At 45.9% G+C, this 18,265-nt stretch overlaps 1 protein-coding gene across 8 annotated transcripts in view; it reads left to right on the top strand.

Moving 5' to 3' along the window:
- The window catches only part of LOC129824266 (desmocollin-1), a 137,196-nt gene that overhangs the window by 86,024 nt on the left and 32,907 nt on the right, over positions 1–18,265 (top strand). For all 8 annotated transcript variants that reach the window (XM_055883780.1, XM_055883784.1, XM_055883779.1 and 5 more), the window contains one exon: positions 15,078–15,259. In XM_055883780.1, coding sequence (XP_055739755.1) covers positions 15,078–15,259 — 182 coding nt within the window. The remainder of the gene's footprint in view (positions 1–15,077; positions 15,260–18,265) is intronic.

The raw sequence follows: 18,265 nt of genomic DNA on the forward strand, positions 1-18,265 counted from the left end.
CTGCACATTTTACAGTGGCCTTTTATTGTCCACAGTACAAGGTGCACCTGTGTAATGATCATTCTGTTTAATCAGCTTCCTAAAATGCCACACCTGTCAGGTGGATGGATTATGCTTACTAACAGAGATGTAAACACATGTGTGGGTAAAAGTTGAGAGAAATAAGCTTTGTGTGCGTATGGAACATGACTGGGATATTTATTTCAGATCATGAAACATGCCACCAACACTTTACATGTGGCGTTTATACAGTGCATTCGGAAAGTATTCAGACCCCTTAACTTTTTCCTCATTTTGTTACGTTACAGCCTTATTCTAACATTTATTAAATTGTTTCCCCCTCATCAATCTACACACAGTATAGCATAAAAAATAAAAAATAAATCAAGAACTGAAATATCATATTTACATAAGTATTCAGACCCTTTACTCAGTACTTTGTTAAAGCATCTTTGGCACCGATTACAGCCTCAAGTCTTCTTGGGTATGGCGCTACAAGCTTGGCACACCTGTATTTGGGGAGTTTCTCCCATTCCTCTTTGCAGATACTCTCAAGCTCTGTCAAGCTCTGTTACACATGGGATAAACAAATGTACAGTCAATAACACAATAGAACATCTGCATACAGTGTGTGAAAATGAAGTAAGGCGGTAAGGTAATAAATAGGCCATAGTGGCGGAGTAATTACAATTCAGCAATTAACACTGGAGTGATATATGTGCAGATGAGGATGTGCAAGTAGAGATACTGGTGTGCAAAACAGCAGAAAAACAAAAACAAATATGGGGATGAGGTAGGTAGTTGGTTGGATGGACTATTTACAGATGTGCTGTGTACAGCTGCAGCGATTGGTAAGCTGCTCTGACAGCTGATGCTTAAAGTTAGTGAGGGAGATATAAGTCTCCAATTTCAGTGATTTTTGCAATTCGTTCCAGTCATTGGCAGCAGAGAACTGGAAGGAAAGGAGGCCAAAGGACGTGTTGGCTTTGGGGATGACCAGTGAAATATACCTGCTGGAGCGCGTGCTACGGGTGAGTGTTGCTATGGTGACCAGTGAGCTGAGATAAGGCGGAGCTTTACCTAGCAAGGACTTATAGATGACCTGGAGCCAGTGGGTTTGGTGACGAATATGTAGCGAGGACCAGCCAACGAGAGCATACAAGTTGCAGTGGTGGGAAGTATATGGAGCTTTGGTGACAAAACAGATGGCACTGTGATAGACTGCATCCAATTTGCTGAGTAGTGTTGGAGGCTATTTTGTAAATGACATCCCCAAAGTCAAGGATCGGCAGGATAGTCAGTTTTGCGAGGGTATGTTTGGCAGCATGAGTGAAGGAGGCTTTGTTGCGAAATAGGAAGCCAATTCTAGATTTACTTTTGGATTGGAGATGCTTAATATGAGTCTGGAAGGAGATTTTACAGTCTAGCCAGACACCTAGATATTTATAGTTGTCCACCTAGTCTAAGTCAGAACCGTCCAGCCGTCCAACCGTCTAGTGATGCTAGGCGGGCAGGCGGGTGCGGGCAGCGATCGGTTGAAGAGCATGTATTTAGTTTTACTAGCGTTTAAGAGCAGTTGGAGGCCACGGAAGGAGTGTTGTATGGCATTGAAGCTTGTTTGGAGGTGTGTTAACACAGTGTCCAAAGAAGGGCCAGATGTATACAGAAAGGTGTCGTCTGCGTAGAGGTGGATCAAAGAATCACCCGCAGCAAGAGCGACATCATTGATATATACAGAGAAAAGAGTCGGCCCGAGAATTTAACCCTGTGGCACCCCCATAGAGACTGCCAGAGGTCCGGACAACAGGCCCTCTGATTTGACACACTGAACTCTATCTGAGAAGTAGTTAGTGAGCCAGGCGAGGCAGTCATTAGAGAAACCAAGGCTGTTGAGTCTGTTGATAAGAATACGGTGATTAACAGAGTCGAAAGCCTTGGCCAGGTCGATGAAGACGGCTGCACAGTACTGTTTTTTATCGATAGTGGTTATGATATTGTTTAGGACCTTGAGCGTGGCTGAGGTGCACCTGTGACCAGCTCTGAAACCGGATTGCATCGCGGAGAAGGTACGGTAGGATTCGAGATGGTTGGTGATCTGTTTGTTCACTTGGCTTTCGAAGACTTTAGAAAGGCAGGGCAGGATGGATATAGGTCTGTAACAGTTTGGGTCTAGAGTGTCTCCCCCTTTGAAGAGGGGGATGACCACAGCCACTTTCCAATCTTTAGGAATCTCAGACGATACGAAAGAGAGGTTGAACAGACTAGTAACAGGGGTTGCAACAATGGCAGCGGATAATTTTAGGAAGAGAGGGTCCAGATAGTCTAGCCCAGCTGATTTGTAGGGATCCAGATTCTGCAGCTCTTTCAGGATATCAGCTATCTGGATTTGGGTGAAGGAGAAGCGGGGGGGGGGGGGGGCTTGGGCCAGTTGCTGCAGGGGTGCAGAGCTGTTGGCCGGGGTTTGGGGTATCCAGGTGGAAAGCGTGGCCAGCCGTAGAGAAATGCTTATTGAAATTCTTGATTATTGTGGATTTATCGGTGGTGACAGTGTTTCCTAGCAGTGGGCAGCTGAGAGGAGGTGCTCTAATTCTCCATGGACTTTACAGTGTCCCAAAACTTTTTGGAATTAGTGCTGCAGGATGAAAATTTATGTTTGAAAAAACTAGCCTTTGCAATCGGGTTCAAGTCTGAGTTCTGTCCTGAAGCCACTCCTGCTTTGTCCTGGTTGTGTGCTTTGGGTCGTTGTCCTGTTGGACGGTGAACCTTCGCCCCAGTCTGAGGTCCTTAGCACTCTGGGGCAGGTTTTCATTGAGGATCTCTCTCTACTTTGTTCTGTTCATCTTTCCCTCGATCCTGACTAGTCTCCCAGTCCCTGCCGCTTAAAAAAACATACCCACAGAAATGATGCTGCCACAACCATGCTTCACTGTTTGGATGGTGCCAGGTTTCCTCCAGACGTGACGCTTGGCATTCAGGCCGAAGAGTTCAATCTTGGTTTCATCAGACCAGACAATCTTGTTTCTCATGGTCTGAGAGTCTTTTAGGTGCCTTTTGGCAAACTCCAAGCGGGCTGTCATGTGCCTTTTACAGAGGAGTGGCTTCTGTCTGGCCACTCTACCATAAAGGCCTGATTGGTGGAGTGCTGCAGAGATGGTTGTCCTTCTGTAAGGTTCTCCCATCTCCACAGAGGAACTCTGGAGCTCTGTCATTGTGACCATCTGTTTCTTGGTCACCTCCCTGACCAAGGCCCTTCTTGGGGATATTCCATCCTGCATACATTTTTAAGGTACCCTTCCCCAGATCTGTGCCTTGACATAATCCTGTCTCGGAGCGCTACAGACATTTCCTTCGACCTCAAGGCTTGGTTTTTGCTCTGACATGCACTGTAAATTGTGGGACCTCATTTAGACAGGTGTGTGCCTTTGGAAATCATGTCCAATCAATATAATTTCTCACAGGTATAACATCGGTCTTGCTCAGTCTTGTTCTCCCCTCTTTCTCCTCTTGACACACAGCCACATGCATGTGCACACACCCTTTATCTAAAATATGATTCACTGGCTAGAATATTTTTATTGTGGAAATCATTAAGGAAGAATATCTACATGTATTGAATCTGTTGTTTCCTTTAACACGCTGCATCACACACGGATGTTTGGCAGTTTGTCAAGCTGAGAGGAGACAGGGAAGCGAAAGGTGACAAGCTTTGTCATCTCACTTCAGGGCCAACCCCACCTCCTGCTTTCTGTCTCGCTCTTTTCTTCTCTCGCTCCCTTTCACTGCCTCTACCCAATCCTTCCCTTTCCATCTCTCTCTCTCTCTCTCTCTCTCTCTCTCTCTCTCTCTCTCTCTCTCTCTCTCTCTCTCTCTCCATTAATCACCCCACTATCTCTCCCTTTGTCGCTCTCCCATACACTCCCACTGTCCCCAGTCACCCCCTTCACACTGTCCTTTCACACTCCCCATCTGTGCCTGTTTTAGAGCACCACGGAGAGCCAATCACTCTCTCTGATTGTTAAACAGAAGTGTCCATGCGGGATGTCTCCCCTCTGTCCTTAAAATCCTTCACAGTACACTCCAGTCAGACCATAAAACTGCATTTATTAACCAACAGTTATTCTCCTATTACACCGTAAATTAAATTTAGTACCCAAGCTTGATGAGGGCCACAGAATGCTCCAGAATGGTTTCAGTAACGCTTGTGGCTTGTTCGTACAGTACTGTAAAATGTCTGACCATAGAGATTGAGTGTATAACACTAGTACTGTGTTGGGAGCCACTCTTGAGTTTTGAGTGTTGCTGTTTCAAACACCATGTTCAGGGAACGGTCATTTAATCAGTAAGCACAGTCAGTAAGCACAGACAAAATGTATCCACATCAGTAAACATCACATATAGCAACTCCATTATTGACTAGACTGGTAGTGGTAACCATTGGAAACATTTCCATCCCATCAGTGATATACAATAGCAAGTAGCAACTATATGCTCAATGCAACATTGCATCTAATGTTTAGCTCAATATGACATTGAAAAGGCATTTGTGATTCGACCGCCTCATCATACACTTGAGCAGGCCATGTCGTATGGCATCGAATATGTAATCTGAGCTAAAGAAGCTGATTCATGTGTGTTTAGGAAGCCATACTGATCTGAGGAGACGTTCATCCTTTTCTACGTGACTACCCTCGTCCCATATTCTTCTGCATCACACAACGCCCATCTCTACCCTTCATTTTCCCAATGTGTCCGACTGCTTACCATCTCTCTCTCTCTCTCTCTGCGTCTTTCCAATGTGACCACCCACTTTCCGCTTCTCTGTACGTTTTCCCAGTGGGCGCCTCCCACACTGAGACTTTAGTTATCACTGTTTTCCCTGTGCATGACATGATAAAGACATGAGATGCTCGTTTGAATGCATGAAAATGAGTCCGGAGTGCAAGTTCACTGAGCGTGAAGGAGGGATGGGGGGGAAGGATGGGAAGAGGAGAGAAGGAGGGAGGGAATAATCGTCCCAGCCATAAGGACAGCTGCAATCATGTGAGCCGTAATCATTTCATCTCATTCTGCTTGTGGAAACAGTGCATTGAAACGTCGCTAGTCCTATCTCTGGTTCAGGCTAGGCTGCAGGGCTCTGGGGCTTTGAAGTGTGGATGGGCCTTGTCATGTGACCGTGGAGACGTGGCTGCCTGCTGTACTGTATGTCCTGGGAGGATGATTTATGGACTGATACAGTTGATTGGGTCGGCTGAGAGAATGCAAATAAGCATGCACGTACACACACACACACACACACACACACACACACACACACACACACACACACACACACACACACACACACACACACACACACACACACACACACACACACACACACACACACACACACACACACACACACACACACAGAGTATACACATATGGCTCCCCTCTGATAGAGAAGCCCTCTGGGTGCTATAGTTAACAGTGGGCCATGAAAACGTTCCTGAAATCGCTCCATCGTATCACAACGAACAATTAGGCCCGGGATGGCATTGCCACAGTTTGTGGTGTGGTATGGTGCTGCCTGGATATGCTCCTCTTGGGCAATGCCTGCCTGCACTACCCTTCCTTCGTAGTTATGCCCACAGGGTTGTGAGGGAGGGAGACATGGGGTCGGTAAGGTCGCAAGCGCCACTGCCTCCTGGGTACAGGCTGTTTGTTGTGATTATAGGCCTGGGCGGTGAACACTCAGACTGGGTACTGGTTAGAGCAACAGCAATCCAGCTCCAGTCCCTTAGAGGAATACGCTAACAGCAGTCTCCTAGATGAGCTTTTTCCTCCACAGACCCCATGCAGCAAAGAGCCTGTGGGGAGATATTAATCTCACAATGTAATCGCTACAACACAAGGTAGAATAGGCATACATGCCACTGTGGCTATGGAAGCCCACGAGTACATTCTGAGACGTTCAGGACTTCTTGAAAATACGAATTAATCGGAAGAGGGGAGAGTTTGAAACATCATTAAAGCCAGCAGCAGCCATTTGTTCTAGGAACAACCTTGGGCCATCATCGTTGTCTCGTCACCAGTGTTGAAATGAAATCCATCAAGAAGCGCCTCCGTGTCTATCCGTCTTCGAGAGCACGAGCTGAAGGGAAATGGCATCCGTTTTTGTTGTTGTTGCCTTCCTTGTCATCTAACGTGGCAGTGTGCCCTCACGCAGAATACAAGGAGTTAAAGCCATTATTTTTGTGCCGAGCCATCAGTGGACGGAAGGCAGAGCGGAAAAGGAGAGGGAAGTGATTTCCATGCTAATGGGAACGTTCGCGGCTGGGCTCTCTCTCTCTCTCTCTCTCTCTCTCTCTCTCTCATGTCTGTCTGTCTGTCTGTCTGTCTGTCTGTCTGTCTGTCTGTCTGTCTGTCTGTCTGTCTCTGTCTCTGTCTCTGTCTCTGTCTCTGTCTCTCTCTGTCTGCACATATGAATGTAGCTGCTGGACTGTGAGAGGTACACGAGCCTTCCGGGGTTTACCCATCCACGGCTCGTGTGGGGATGCTGCTGGCTGGCTCACGTGGGCACTGTCACTGGCAGGGGGTAGATTTAGAGAGGAGTGGGTGGTGGTGGTGGTGGTAGAGGAGGAGGTAGGGTTAAAATAGAACCTAACTCGAAAAATGGAACACCCCAAGGGGACGTGTGTAGTTGGCGGAACTTTTGCATTTGCCACTCTTGCCTCTGTGGGGTTTCAGCAGGGGGGTTTGAGTGGCTGCCTGACCATGTCCAACCAAAGACGTTCCCTGGGGTCCATGTCCAACCGAGCACTTCCCTGGGGCCTGCTGCTCAAATAGGAAGACGTGGAAATGTGCCAGGGATGTCAAAGAAAACCTTCTGCCAGCGACAACGGTAGTAGAGGTGAAATCGCCTGTCTGCCCTGCTCTCATCTCTTATGTATGAGCTTGGCTGGAACCCTGCTTCCACATTTATGCTGGTAATACGTGGTGCATGAATCCACATCAACACCCCCCCCGAATGCTTGCGTTGTTAAACAAATGCTCACCACTTCAAAGTGTATACAGTAGATTATACAGTCAAATATGAAGCTAGCAAATTAATCGGCAAATGAAGGCTGTTCTGCTGTGGCTCTCAATGCCTTCTGTTTGCAGGGCTCCCGTCCAGCTGTTTCAGTGGCTCAAAGACGAGTGATGATGTGAAGTAGTTATTGGTGAATTAACACAGCCATTAGACTGATAGGATTGGATACGTGGGCAGGGGAGTTGACCTCAGTTGCTACGCAGGAGAGGAGAGGAGGCCTGGAACACTATGGCCATGCCAGATCTGTATGTGCCAACTCTGACCCTCGTCAGTTGACTAAAGCACATACATCTGGACAGGCTATGATGAACACTGCCTCTAATGCCAAGAAGAAGCCAGTAGAGAGGAGAGAAGACCTGGGTCATGGCAGGAAAATGTGAGGGAAACCCCACAGAGGCAAGAGTGTATTTGACCTTTGACTCTTCCTCCAAGGCCTTGAAGAACTCACAGAGCTCATCAGAATATGAGATCGCCCTCTCTCTGCCCTTCATAATCTAGTCTGCACTCTACTGAACACAACTACACTGAGTGTACAAAACATTAAGAACACCTTCCTAATATTGAGTTGCACCCCCCCTTTGCCCTCAGAACAGCCTCAATTTGTTGGGGAATGGACTCTACAAGGTGTTGAAAGCATTCCACAGTGATGCTGGCCCGTGTTGACTCCAATGCTTCCCACAGTTGTGTCAAGTTGGCTGGATGTCCTTTGGGTGGTGGACCATTCTTGATACACATGGGAAACTGTTGTGTGAAAAACCAAGCAACGTTGCATTTCTTGACACAAACTGGTGCGCCTGGCACCTACTACCATAACCCGTTCAAATGCACTTCAATCTTTTGTCTTGCCCATTCATCTTCTGAATGGCACACATACACAATCCATGTCTCAATTGTCTCAAAGCTTAAAAATCCTTCTTTAACCTGTCTTCTCCCCTTCATCTACACTGATTGAAGTGGATTTAACAATTGACATCAATAAGGGATCATACCTTTCACCTGGATTCACCTGGTCATTCTGTTAATGTTTTGTACACTCAGGTGTTTCTCAATATGCATACTACCGTGCTCCGCACTCTCATGCTCCGACTGCATTCTCCGTCCACGTTCTCTTGAGTACGTTCTTGCGAGGACGAGAGTGTGGAGAACGCATAAAACAATACATTTGTTGTATTACTGTATTACCTCACGCTTCACCTCCCCATTCACTGAACCTTCTTCCAGCCAGGACAATGGCAACAATAGAAACGAACCAAGATATACACAAAGCAAACGTTTTACTTCATAATTATCAGCTAGATACGTGAATTGTAATAATCTAGCTTGACAGCTAGTTAAATAGGCAGAAATGACCTAATACTTGTTTTATGCAATATAATGTCCATTCTTCGTGGGTAGCTAGCTAACAATTCTTCGTGGCTATCTGGCTAGCTAACAGTACTAGTAGCTAGCCAGTTAGCCCTATTGACTTATTATGGGCTTGCGATCTATGGTATGTAGGCAGGTAAACATGCCAAAATTAACACATAGCAAATTAACACATAGCATTAATAGCATGTATTAATTCATATAAAATATTGTTGTCAGGCAACATATGACATGTGAATAGGCAACATTTCATTCCGTAGTTATTTTTTTTATGGCTCCCGAGTGGCACAGTGGTCTAAGGCAATGCATCTCACTGCAAGAGACGTCACTACACTCCCTAGTACGAATCAAGGCTGAATCACATCCTTCCGTGATTGGGAGTCCCATAAGGCGGAGCACAATTGGCCCTACGTCGTCCGGGGTAGGCCGTCATTGTAAATAAGAATTTGTTCTTAACTGACTTGCATAGTTAAATAAAGGTTCAATAAAAAAATATATATACACTACCGTTCAGAAGTGTGGGGTCACAGAAATATCCTTGTTTTTCAAAGAAAAGCACAGTTTTTTTGTCCATTCAAATAACATCAAATTGATCAGAAATACAGTGTAGACATTGTTAATGTTGTAAATGACTTTTGTAGCTGAAAACGGCAGATTTTTAATGGAATATCTACATAGGCGTACCGAGGCCCATTATCAGCAAACATCACTCCTGTGTTCCAATGGCAAGTTGTGTTAGCTAATCCAAGTTTAGCATTTTAAAAGGCTAATTGATCATTAGAAAACCCTTTTGCAATTATGTTAGCACAGCTGAAAACGGTTGTTCTGATTAAAAAAGCAATAAAATGGGCCTTCTTTAAGCTAGTTGAGTATCTGGAGCATCAGCATTTGTGGGTTCGATTACAAGCTCAAAAAGCAAGAAACACTTCTGAAACTCATCAGTCTATTCTTGTTCTGAGAAATGAAGGCTATTCCCTGCGAGATATTGCCAAGAAACTGAACATTTCGTACAATGCTGTTTACTACTCCCTTCACAGAACAGCGCAAACTGTCTCTAACCAGAATAGAAATAGTTGGGTGTTTGATTTTTAACTAAGTTTGACCAATTTAGTTGGGCATCGTTGCTCAGTTGCAATTACAAAAGTAATAGTGATAGTGACGATAACAAAACAATGAAGTAATTAGCAATAATTCTAATAATTGGTATTGCTAAATAAGTTCCTCATCCTCTGAAGAAGTCCTAATTAAAATAGAGGTGATTAATATTGTCCTCCTTTTTTATCATTTTATTTTTCTCCCCATTTCTTTCCTCTTTATTAATATTTCATCTAAAGTTCAGCGCTTTCTGCTTCAATAGACAGTAAAATCACTGCTGGAAACATTACTCTCAGACTCTCTATCTCTCCATTTTTCTCTCTCTTTCTCTTGCTCACTACCTCCCTCTCTCTGACTCCCCATACCAACTCCCTCTCTCACTTTTTCTTTATTTGCGTTCAACCTGTGTCACCCTCTCTCCCTCATGCATTTCCACTTCCACTCTCCCGCTCTCGTCCTCTCTTTTCCCTTTCTGCGTCCCTTTCTATGGCCAGTCGTGTGTACTAGTCATACCGATTCTGTCCATTTATAGTGTTCTCTCAGTAATACCCATCAGTCAGTCAGTGTCCTCTGTGTCCCTAGGGACTGTTCACTTCCTCCTACTCATTACAGCGTTAACGTCGAGGCCCATCCATTTATGAGGTAAATACAGTACGTAATATATATCCTGTCTCTCTAAGTGTGGCAGTAATGTAGTGGAGGACTCATTCATCCTGTAGGCACGCTATGTTAACCCTTTGTTGCCTGGTCCTGCAGTATTAGAGTGGTGCTGGGATGTCCAGTTAGTCTGCCAGTCAGATAGCCAAGCCTCTCTCCCTCCCTCTCTCTCGCCGTTTCTCTCTCTATCTCTCTCACTCTCCCCCAATATATCTCTCTGTATTAGGCTACTAATTTGCCTACATTTCTCCCACTCTCCCGCCTTCTCTCCCTCCCTTGCTGTTCTCTTCCCTTAAGCCTCATCCACTAGAAGTGCTTGTGTGATGGACTCTTACTAAACGGATGCAGATTGTATTCAGGCTATTTTCAACCAGTGCGTGCACTTTAGCCAGCTAGACACTTTTTTAATGACTCTCCTTACTCCCACCACTTCGGAGAAACAGAAGGCCTCCTACCCAAATAAGACGGGTCCTAGCCCCCCATCTCTCGGCCCTCTCCTCTCCTAGCGTTATTACTGTAGCCTACCGTGCAGTGAGTCTGAAACTCACTATCCCTGTCCTCTTCTCTCTTTTCATTTTCCTTTTTGTTTCATTTCATGGAATTCATAACCTATGTCCCCCTTTCAGAATCTCTTTTACTAGGACTAGTCACCTCTTCTCTTTTTATCCTTCTTTCACTCCCATACCTCCTCCTCCCTCAATCCTCATCTCCTTGTCCTCCTGTTTCAGTGTGATGTCACAGATAAACCTGTTTAAACTACAGCCACCCCTAATTAACTCCCACTGGCTGTCACTTCACTTCCCCTTTACACTAATCTCCCGTCAATGTGGCCTGTTTGAACCAATCAGCACGCTTGGCCCAGGTGCCCTGACCAATCACGCTGTTCGTAATTTAACCGTTGAACACTAAAAAGCAGTTTAGTCGTCTGGGGGGGAAAGTATCTTCTGTTATCTCCAGTGAGGTGAGGGGGAAGATGGCGAGTTGAATGTGTTTCTCTTTGAAGTGCATTTGAGCAGAACACAGTGGAGGGGTTTGAGCAGAGCACAATGGAGGGGTTTGAGCAGAACACAATGGAGGGGTTTGAGCAGAGCACAATGGAGGGGTTTGAGCAGAGCACAATGGAGGGGTTTGAGCAGAGCACAATGGAGGGGTTTGAGCAGAGCACAATGGAGGGGTTTGAGCAGAACACAATGGAGGGGTTTGAGCAGAACACAATGGAGGGGTTTGAGCAGAACACAATGGAGGGGTTTGAGCAGAGCATAATGTCAGCAGCATACCACCCTGCATACCACTACTGGCTTGCTTCTGAAGCTAAGCAGGGTTGGTCCTGGTCAGGCCCTGGATGGGAGACCAGATGCTGCTGGAAGTGGTGTTGGAGGGCCAGTAGGAGGCACTCTTTCCTCTGGTCTAAAAAATATCCCAATGCCCCAGGGCAGTGATTGGGGACACTGCCCTGTGTAGGGTGCCGTCTTTCGGATGGGACGTTAAACGGGTGTCCTGACTCTCTGAGGTCATTAAAGATCCCATGGCACTTATCGTAAGAGTAGGGGTGTTAACCCCGGTGTCCTGGCTAAATTCCCAATCTGACCCTCAAACCATCATGGTCACCTAATAATCCCCAGTTTACAATTGGCTCATTCATCCCCCTCCTCTCCCCTGTAACTATTCCCCAGGTCGTTGCTGCAAGTGAGAACGTGTTCTCAGTCAACTTACCTGGTAAAATAACGGTAAAATAAATAAATAAATAAATAATGGAGGGGTTTGAGCAGAGCACAATGGAGGGGTTTGAGCAGAGCACAATGGAGGGGTTTGAGCAGAGCACAATGGAGGGGTTTGAGCAGAGCACAATGGAGGGGTTTGAGCAGAACACAATGGAGGGGTTTAAGCAGAACACAATGGAGGGGTTTGAGCAGAGCACAATGGAGGGGTTTGAGCAGAGCACAATGGAGGGGTTTGAGCAGAGCACAATGGAGGGGTTTGAGCAGAACACAGCAGAGGGGTTTGAGCAGAGCACAGCGGTTTGATTCTCTCCTGAGCGCAATTACCAAGGCCTGGTGGGGAGCACTGTATCAGAGAGACACAAAGTATTGAGCCTGTGTCCACCCATGGTGCTTCACCACAGCTCTCTAGGAAGGCCAGAGCCAGGAGTTTCAAGTGATGTGTGATTATTGTTGCCTTGGCATCCTGTCCTCATATTATTTGGAGCTGTCGCTCCCTCTCTCTTTCCCTCTCGCCTACTCCATCGATCTCCAGTGGACATGATGAATGATTTCAGTTGCCCGCTTGACTACATGGTGAGAGGAAAGCTGATAATGACTACTTTACCATCGCCATCACGCCTCCCCCCATTCACTCCTACAGCTGTGTCTCTCTCTGTGTGTTTGTGTGTGTGTGTGGTGCACGCGCCTGCATCACAGCTCTTGTGTAACATAGCTCTGAGATTTATGATTGCCTTCAAGCAGTACATTGACATATAGACAACTGTTACAGTGAGTGTTTGTTGTGTATGTTAATGAGAGAGAGAGAGAGAGAGAGAGAGAGAGAGAGAGAGAGAGAGAGAGAGAGAGAGAGAGAGAGAGAGAGAGAGAGAGAGAGAGAGAGAGAGAGAGAGAGAGAGAGAGAGAGAGTTTCTCTGCATCTGTGTGGGTAGGCTGATAGTTTTTATTTTGGCTCACTTGAATAGAACTTTGCTAATTTTGGGTGTCATTAGTAATATGAATGTTTTGTGGGATGGTCTGAGTCTTTGCCTTCTGGTGCCCAGTGTCCCAGATGGTTGATTCGTCGTCATGGCAAATAAACTGATATGTAATGTTGATTCATTGGCACAGTTTCCCCTTCAGTAGGCAGGCCCAGGCCCTGGAGTCTCTGTGGGCGTAAGCATGCTGAGTTTCGTGTTTCGCTGCCTTAGGAGACGGAAATATACATTTTATATCCTGTAATATACACGGTTTGTTCTTTCTTTAACTCATTATTAGAATACAAAGAATATGTCTTTATTATTCATAGCCTACGGAGCATACAATATTATTTTTGCTGACATCGTGCCCGGCCAATCCCTCGGGACACCACACCCACACACACGAGGGCCCCTAGGGACCGGAGTTGTTCCTGACCACATGCCCTGATGAGGAAAACATGAGTTCATGTGGTCAGGAAAAACTCCTGGCCCCTACTCAAACATGTCAGTGATAGTACTTGGATCCTAAATCAGGTGTCATAAGCAGATAACTGCTAGGAGAAGGTGGTCGTTGGGCCTGAGGATCAAAGAGCAGGTGAATGACCAGCGAGCAGTTTACTCTCAAGGGCCCAGCACTTGGAGGTTTGTACTGTAGAAATGAGCTTGATGACTTATAGCTGTGGACATGAATGCGCTTCATTGAGGTCAATTGTGGTGGCTAACGCTACATTCTCCTTATGTTCGAGGAAACATAGGACACAATTCTGGTGTTAGTCCAATGTTTAAAGTGATGGCAAACATTATCTTCTACCGTAATCATTCATCATTCATCATTCATCGATTGGATTAATACATTACAATTGAAAATTTGTCCTGTGTTTTGTTGTGAAGGATAACATCCTTATCTAACATTTGGTCTTGCTCTGATGTAGGCGGATATAGACTATCTTACTCCTTGTTTATTTGATGTAGTCCCGATGTTGTCTGGCTGAAGTGCTGGTTATCATTGTTACTGTCACAAAACACTTCTTACAATGTTATTCTGTCTGAGCCCCAGTGTTTATCAGATTTTCCCGAGCAATAGCAAGGTGTAGATAGCTGCTCTGCTGAATGGGCACGTCAGTTTTGTGTATGAATGGCCAAAATATAGATGTCTTTCTCCCCACCTCCCTGGATCTTGTCACTTGAGTTGATGGTCCGTGTGTGGTATACACCAGTTTGCCAAGCGACTGTGAAGTGTAAGAAAATGGAGTGTGCGTCAGCGACGCAGACCTGTGACTGACTAGCTAGCCACTGTATTGCTCTGTGCTCTCTCCCAGAAAGATTGAGTCACGGGAGCAGGGTATCTGTCTGTAATATAAACTACAGCTCCAGCAAAAGGGCCTTTTACTCTGGTGATTTAATGTGAGGAGCACTAAAAGGTAAAGTTCCCTGCATGTTTAAACATATCTGAGTGGAGAAGAACCAAAGGCCTATTAGCTGTCCTCGATTAAAGGCCCAGTGCAATCCAAAACGGGATCTGCCTGTGTTTTATGTATATATTTCCACACTATGAAGTTGGAATAATACTATGAAATAGTGAAAATGATGATAATGCATTTTTAGTGTAAGAGCTGTTTGAAAAGTCCTGCTGAAATTTCTGCCTGTTTTGGAGGAATGGGAGTTTTGGCCTGCCTGGTGACATAACCAGGTGGTAAATTAGTTAATAGACCAATAAAAAAGAGCATTCCAAACCTCTCTACCAATAACAGCTAGTTTTCAGATGTCCCCTCCCCACTCAGACCATACACTCCTAGCTAAATTCTTGCTTGAGTAATTGCTCTTTGCTAAGAGACTATTGTTGTTTCTTTTTGACCATTTTAATTGAAAACAATTACAGTAAGGTACTTAATTGTTACCTAGAAATTATTTGATATTGAGATAAAAAAACGCTGCATTGGACCTTTAATAATCAAACTTGTTAGCAGATAAGAAATAACAGCAGGAGACAAACACAGACATTGACATTTACGAGGCCTCTCTATCTCGTCTCACCAAACACAAACAACATAGGCAAGAAGAAAGGCGTGTTATGTAACCTGTGATATGTCTCTCTCCCCTGCCATGGCCTCTTCCCTCTCTCTATCCTCCTTTTTCTCACTCACTCCCCCTCCTCCCTGTTTTTCACCATATCCCTTATCTAAATCTCTCTTTTTCTCTTCCTCTCTCCAGGTATGTGGTCGTTCTCCGTGTCCGAGCTGGCTGTTCCGGGGGCGGAGGTGGGCCGTATCTCGGCAACAGATGCTGACCTGGGCGACAATGCCAAGCTGGAATATACCATCCTGGAGGGAGAGACTGGGAACACCTTCAACATCAGCGGAGCGAACCAAGAGGCTGTGATCACACTGAACAAGGTGAGAGGGAAGATAGATGTGGGAGTAAGCGAGGGAACGTGTTTGGTGTTACCCGAAAGAGAGGGTTGGAGGGAACGAGGGAGGGTGGAATAATGGAACAGATGATGAGAAGGAGGAGAGAGAGGAAACAGGTGAGCCTGCTATGCTGGATATCTAGTGTTTTCTCTGTGAGCCAGACGGCCATATCTGTGTGTGTGTGCTTGTTGAATCAGCTCACATTTGCCTTGATGCTGTCTGATTCTGGATGATTCCCCCCAGAGCTGACTGTCACTCTGGGTTATCTACTAATGAAGACGTGTGGTTGGGGATGAGAGCTGACACTGTGTTTGTTGCGTGGAACATGTGTGTGTATGTGTGTATGTCTCCTGTGTTCTTACTCACCTGTGACTGGGCCTCTCTCACGTGTGATGTTGATGTTGACTGACATCAATAGCAGCAACACCAAAGACCTCTAGTCTGTCTCAGAGACACGCCTGAAATATGCTATTTGAAGCTAAATTAGCCTTTCAAAGAGGCGAATACACGGTGTGTGAGTGTTAAAAATATACCCTGCTCTTTAATATAGCCTGTCACTTAGATCTGAGATATGAGAGACTCTGAGGCGCCTCTGATGGTCATCCAGTGTGTGTGTGTGTGAGTGCCTGCGGATGTGTGTGTCACTGTGACAGCCCCCCCAGGGTTTGTGAGATGTGTTAAAAAGCCTTGGCTGGAGGTAGGGTTGTAAAGGATTTCCAGGCCTGGGATGTGTTACTTTGATAAGAGAGAGAGGGGAGGGAGGGAGGGGGAAGAGACAGTAAGAGGGGGAGAGGGAAGGGGAAACAGAGAGGTGAGGGAAAGGGGTGAGGGCACTGAGGTATAAAAGGACTGGATACTGTGTCCAAGGTGTCCGACCATTGTTTTCAACGTAATCTACTCACGTTAGCACACGCCGATTCATGGACCGTCTATATCCGGGTTGCATCTGGTTTACATGACCCAACATCACATGCGCACTAGCACTCAGTGTGCACAGGGAGCAGCGTGAGCAGCGACGACGTCGTCACATCATCCAAAAAACATGGCAGACATTGGATGAATGTAAAATGTTAAAATCTTCGGTGATAGACAAAAATCGGCCTCAGCGACAATTATTTGAATTATTCAATGGATGTTTTGTGGACTAAGGTCATGACTAAAGTGTCTTATTTGAAATTTTCAAATCTGACTTCTCTATGTGGCTGTCAAAGGAAATAGTATTTCTGGTCCGGGCGTCAGTTAAACTGTAGTACCGAAGCAAGATGGTAGGTGCAGTCGAAACCGTGCTTCAAGACCAGAACCCTGGCCCCTTGGGTGGGTGGGTGGGGGGGGGGGGTGGATGGATGGAAGCAGAGAGGAAAAAGAGAGTGAAATTAGCGAGACAGCCAGAGCAAAAGCAGATGGAAGAGATAGTGAGAGAAAAGAGAGAGAGACACAAATGAAGCGGAAAAACACACCCAAAGGAAGACAGGCAGGCTGAAAAATAGAGGTTTGTTTGAGAGAAAAAAAGACAGAGTAAGAGAGAGAGAGAGAGAGAGCAATAACATAGAGAGAATGTCTAAGCAGCATCCGGCAGAGGGAGATAGAAGTGATCAATTCACCGTGTGCTCAGTCACTGGAGAAATGAGAGGGAAAACGACTTGTAAACAAATACACACCTCCTCTCACATCCCTCTCCAATCACCTCCCCTCTCCTCTCACATCCCTCTCCTATCTCCCCTCGGATTCCGACTCCATTGCACTGAGGACACCAAACAAAACCTACAATTATTTTTCCAATATGGAACGTTGTCTCCCTCCTTCCCCAAAAAGATATTCTGGAAAGAAATAGAAGAGATGGACATTTTTACGTCCGTCTTCTCTAGGGCTCTTCCATATTGGCTCAGGGAACATACGGTTGTCGTCGTGACAGAGGGAAGATAAGAATGATAGGTGGGCGCTAGGTAGGTGGGTGTAGCTGAGAAGAAGACTTGAGAAGGTTACAAGGGATTTTGCCTTTCAGAGAATTCACACGCAACTAATGGAAAACATAGAAGATACATAGAAGATACCACACTAATAGAAAAATTAACAAAGCCTAAAAATGGTGCTAAGCTCCCGCCACGATTTGCACAACAACAAAAAAGAGCCCGTGTATGTGATACGTGTGTGTGTGTTGAGGTTTGTGTGTACTGAATCACTCACTGTCGATGGCCAGTTTGTCTGTAGGGAAGAAATAAAGAAAAAGGAGGGGTTTTGTGGAAAAATATGATCTTTTTGCCCTTGAGGAAAATATTTCCGACTTGAACAATCTCTGCTACCACTGAGTCTGCCCTGACCTCGATGTGGGAAGAATCTTTCTACCATTGATCTTAGACTTAGAGCCACACACACAGCTTCACAGGGACACATACACAGCCACACGGGGACACACACACACAGGCACACTGGAATACATACACAGGCGAGCACACAGACACAGGCGCACACACATACACAGGCGCACACACATACAGAGGCACACGTGCGCCCGGGCACAAACACACAAACATTGTTGACCTTGGCTTGCAGCTATCCCTGTTAACAATCAGTGGGATGAGAAAAAGGTGCTGTGAAGGAAGGTGTGAAGGAATACAGTCATTTGTATTAAAAGGGAAAAAAGTGGTGGCGCCTTCCTAAAAGAATGAGGTTCAGCACTGTGTGATGTGACAGATGACAGAGGGGGGGGGGGGGGGGGGGGGGAGTGTGTGTGTATCTGTCGGAGACAGACAGCGACAGGCCCATGGGCAGTGGTAGAGAGTGGAGAGGTGGGGTGAGGTGAGGGTGGTGGAGGGTTAGCCAGGGACGTGCAAGGGAAGCTGGGTCGTTAACACTCCTGCAGTCAGTCTGGGTAAAGACTGGAGACTGCCTGTCTCTTATCACTGCTTATTCACAGTCAGTCTCCCAGGGCCATAGCAAACTCTATCTCCCCTCTCTCTCCATATCTCTCTCTCTCTCTCCCTCTCCCTATCC

The sequence above is a fragment of the Salvelinus fontinalis genome, chromosome 26 (assembly GCF_029448725.1).
Source record: "Salvelinus fontinalis isolate EN_2023a chromosome 26, ASM2944872v1, whole genome shotgun sequence".
Taxonomy (NCBI): domain Eukaryota; kingdom Metazoa; phylum Chordata; class Actinopteri; order Salmoniformes; family Salmonidae; genus Salvelinus; species Salvelinus fontinalis.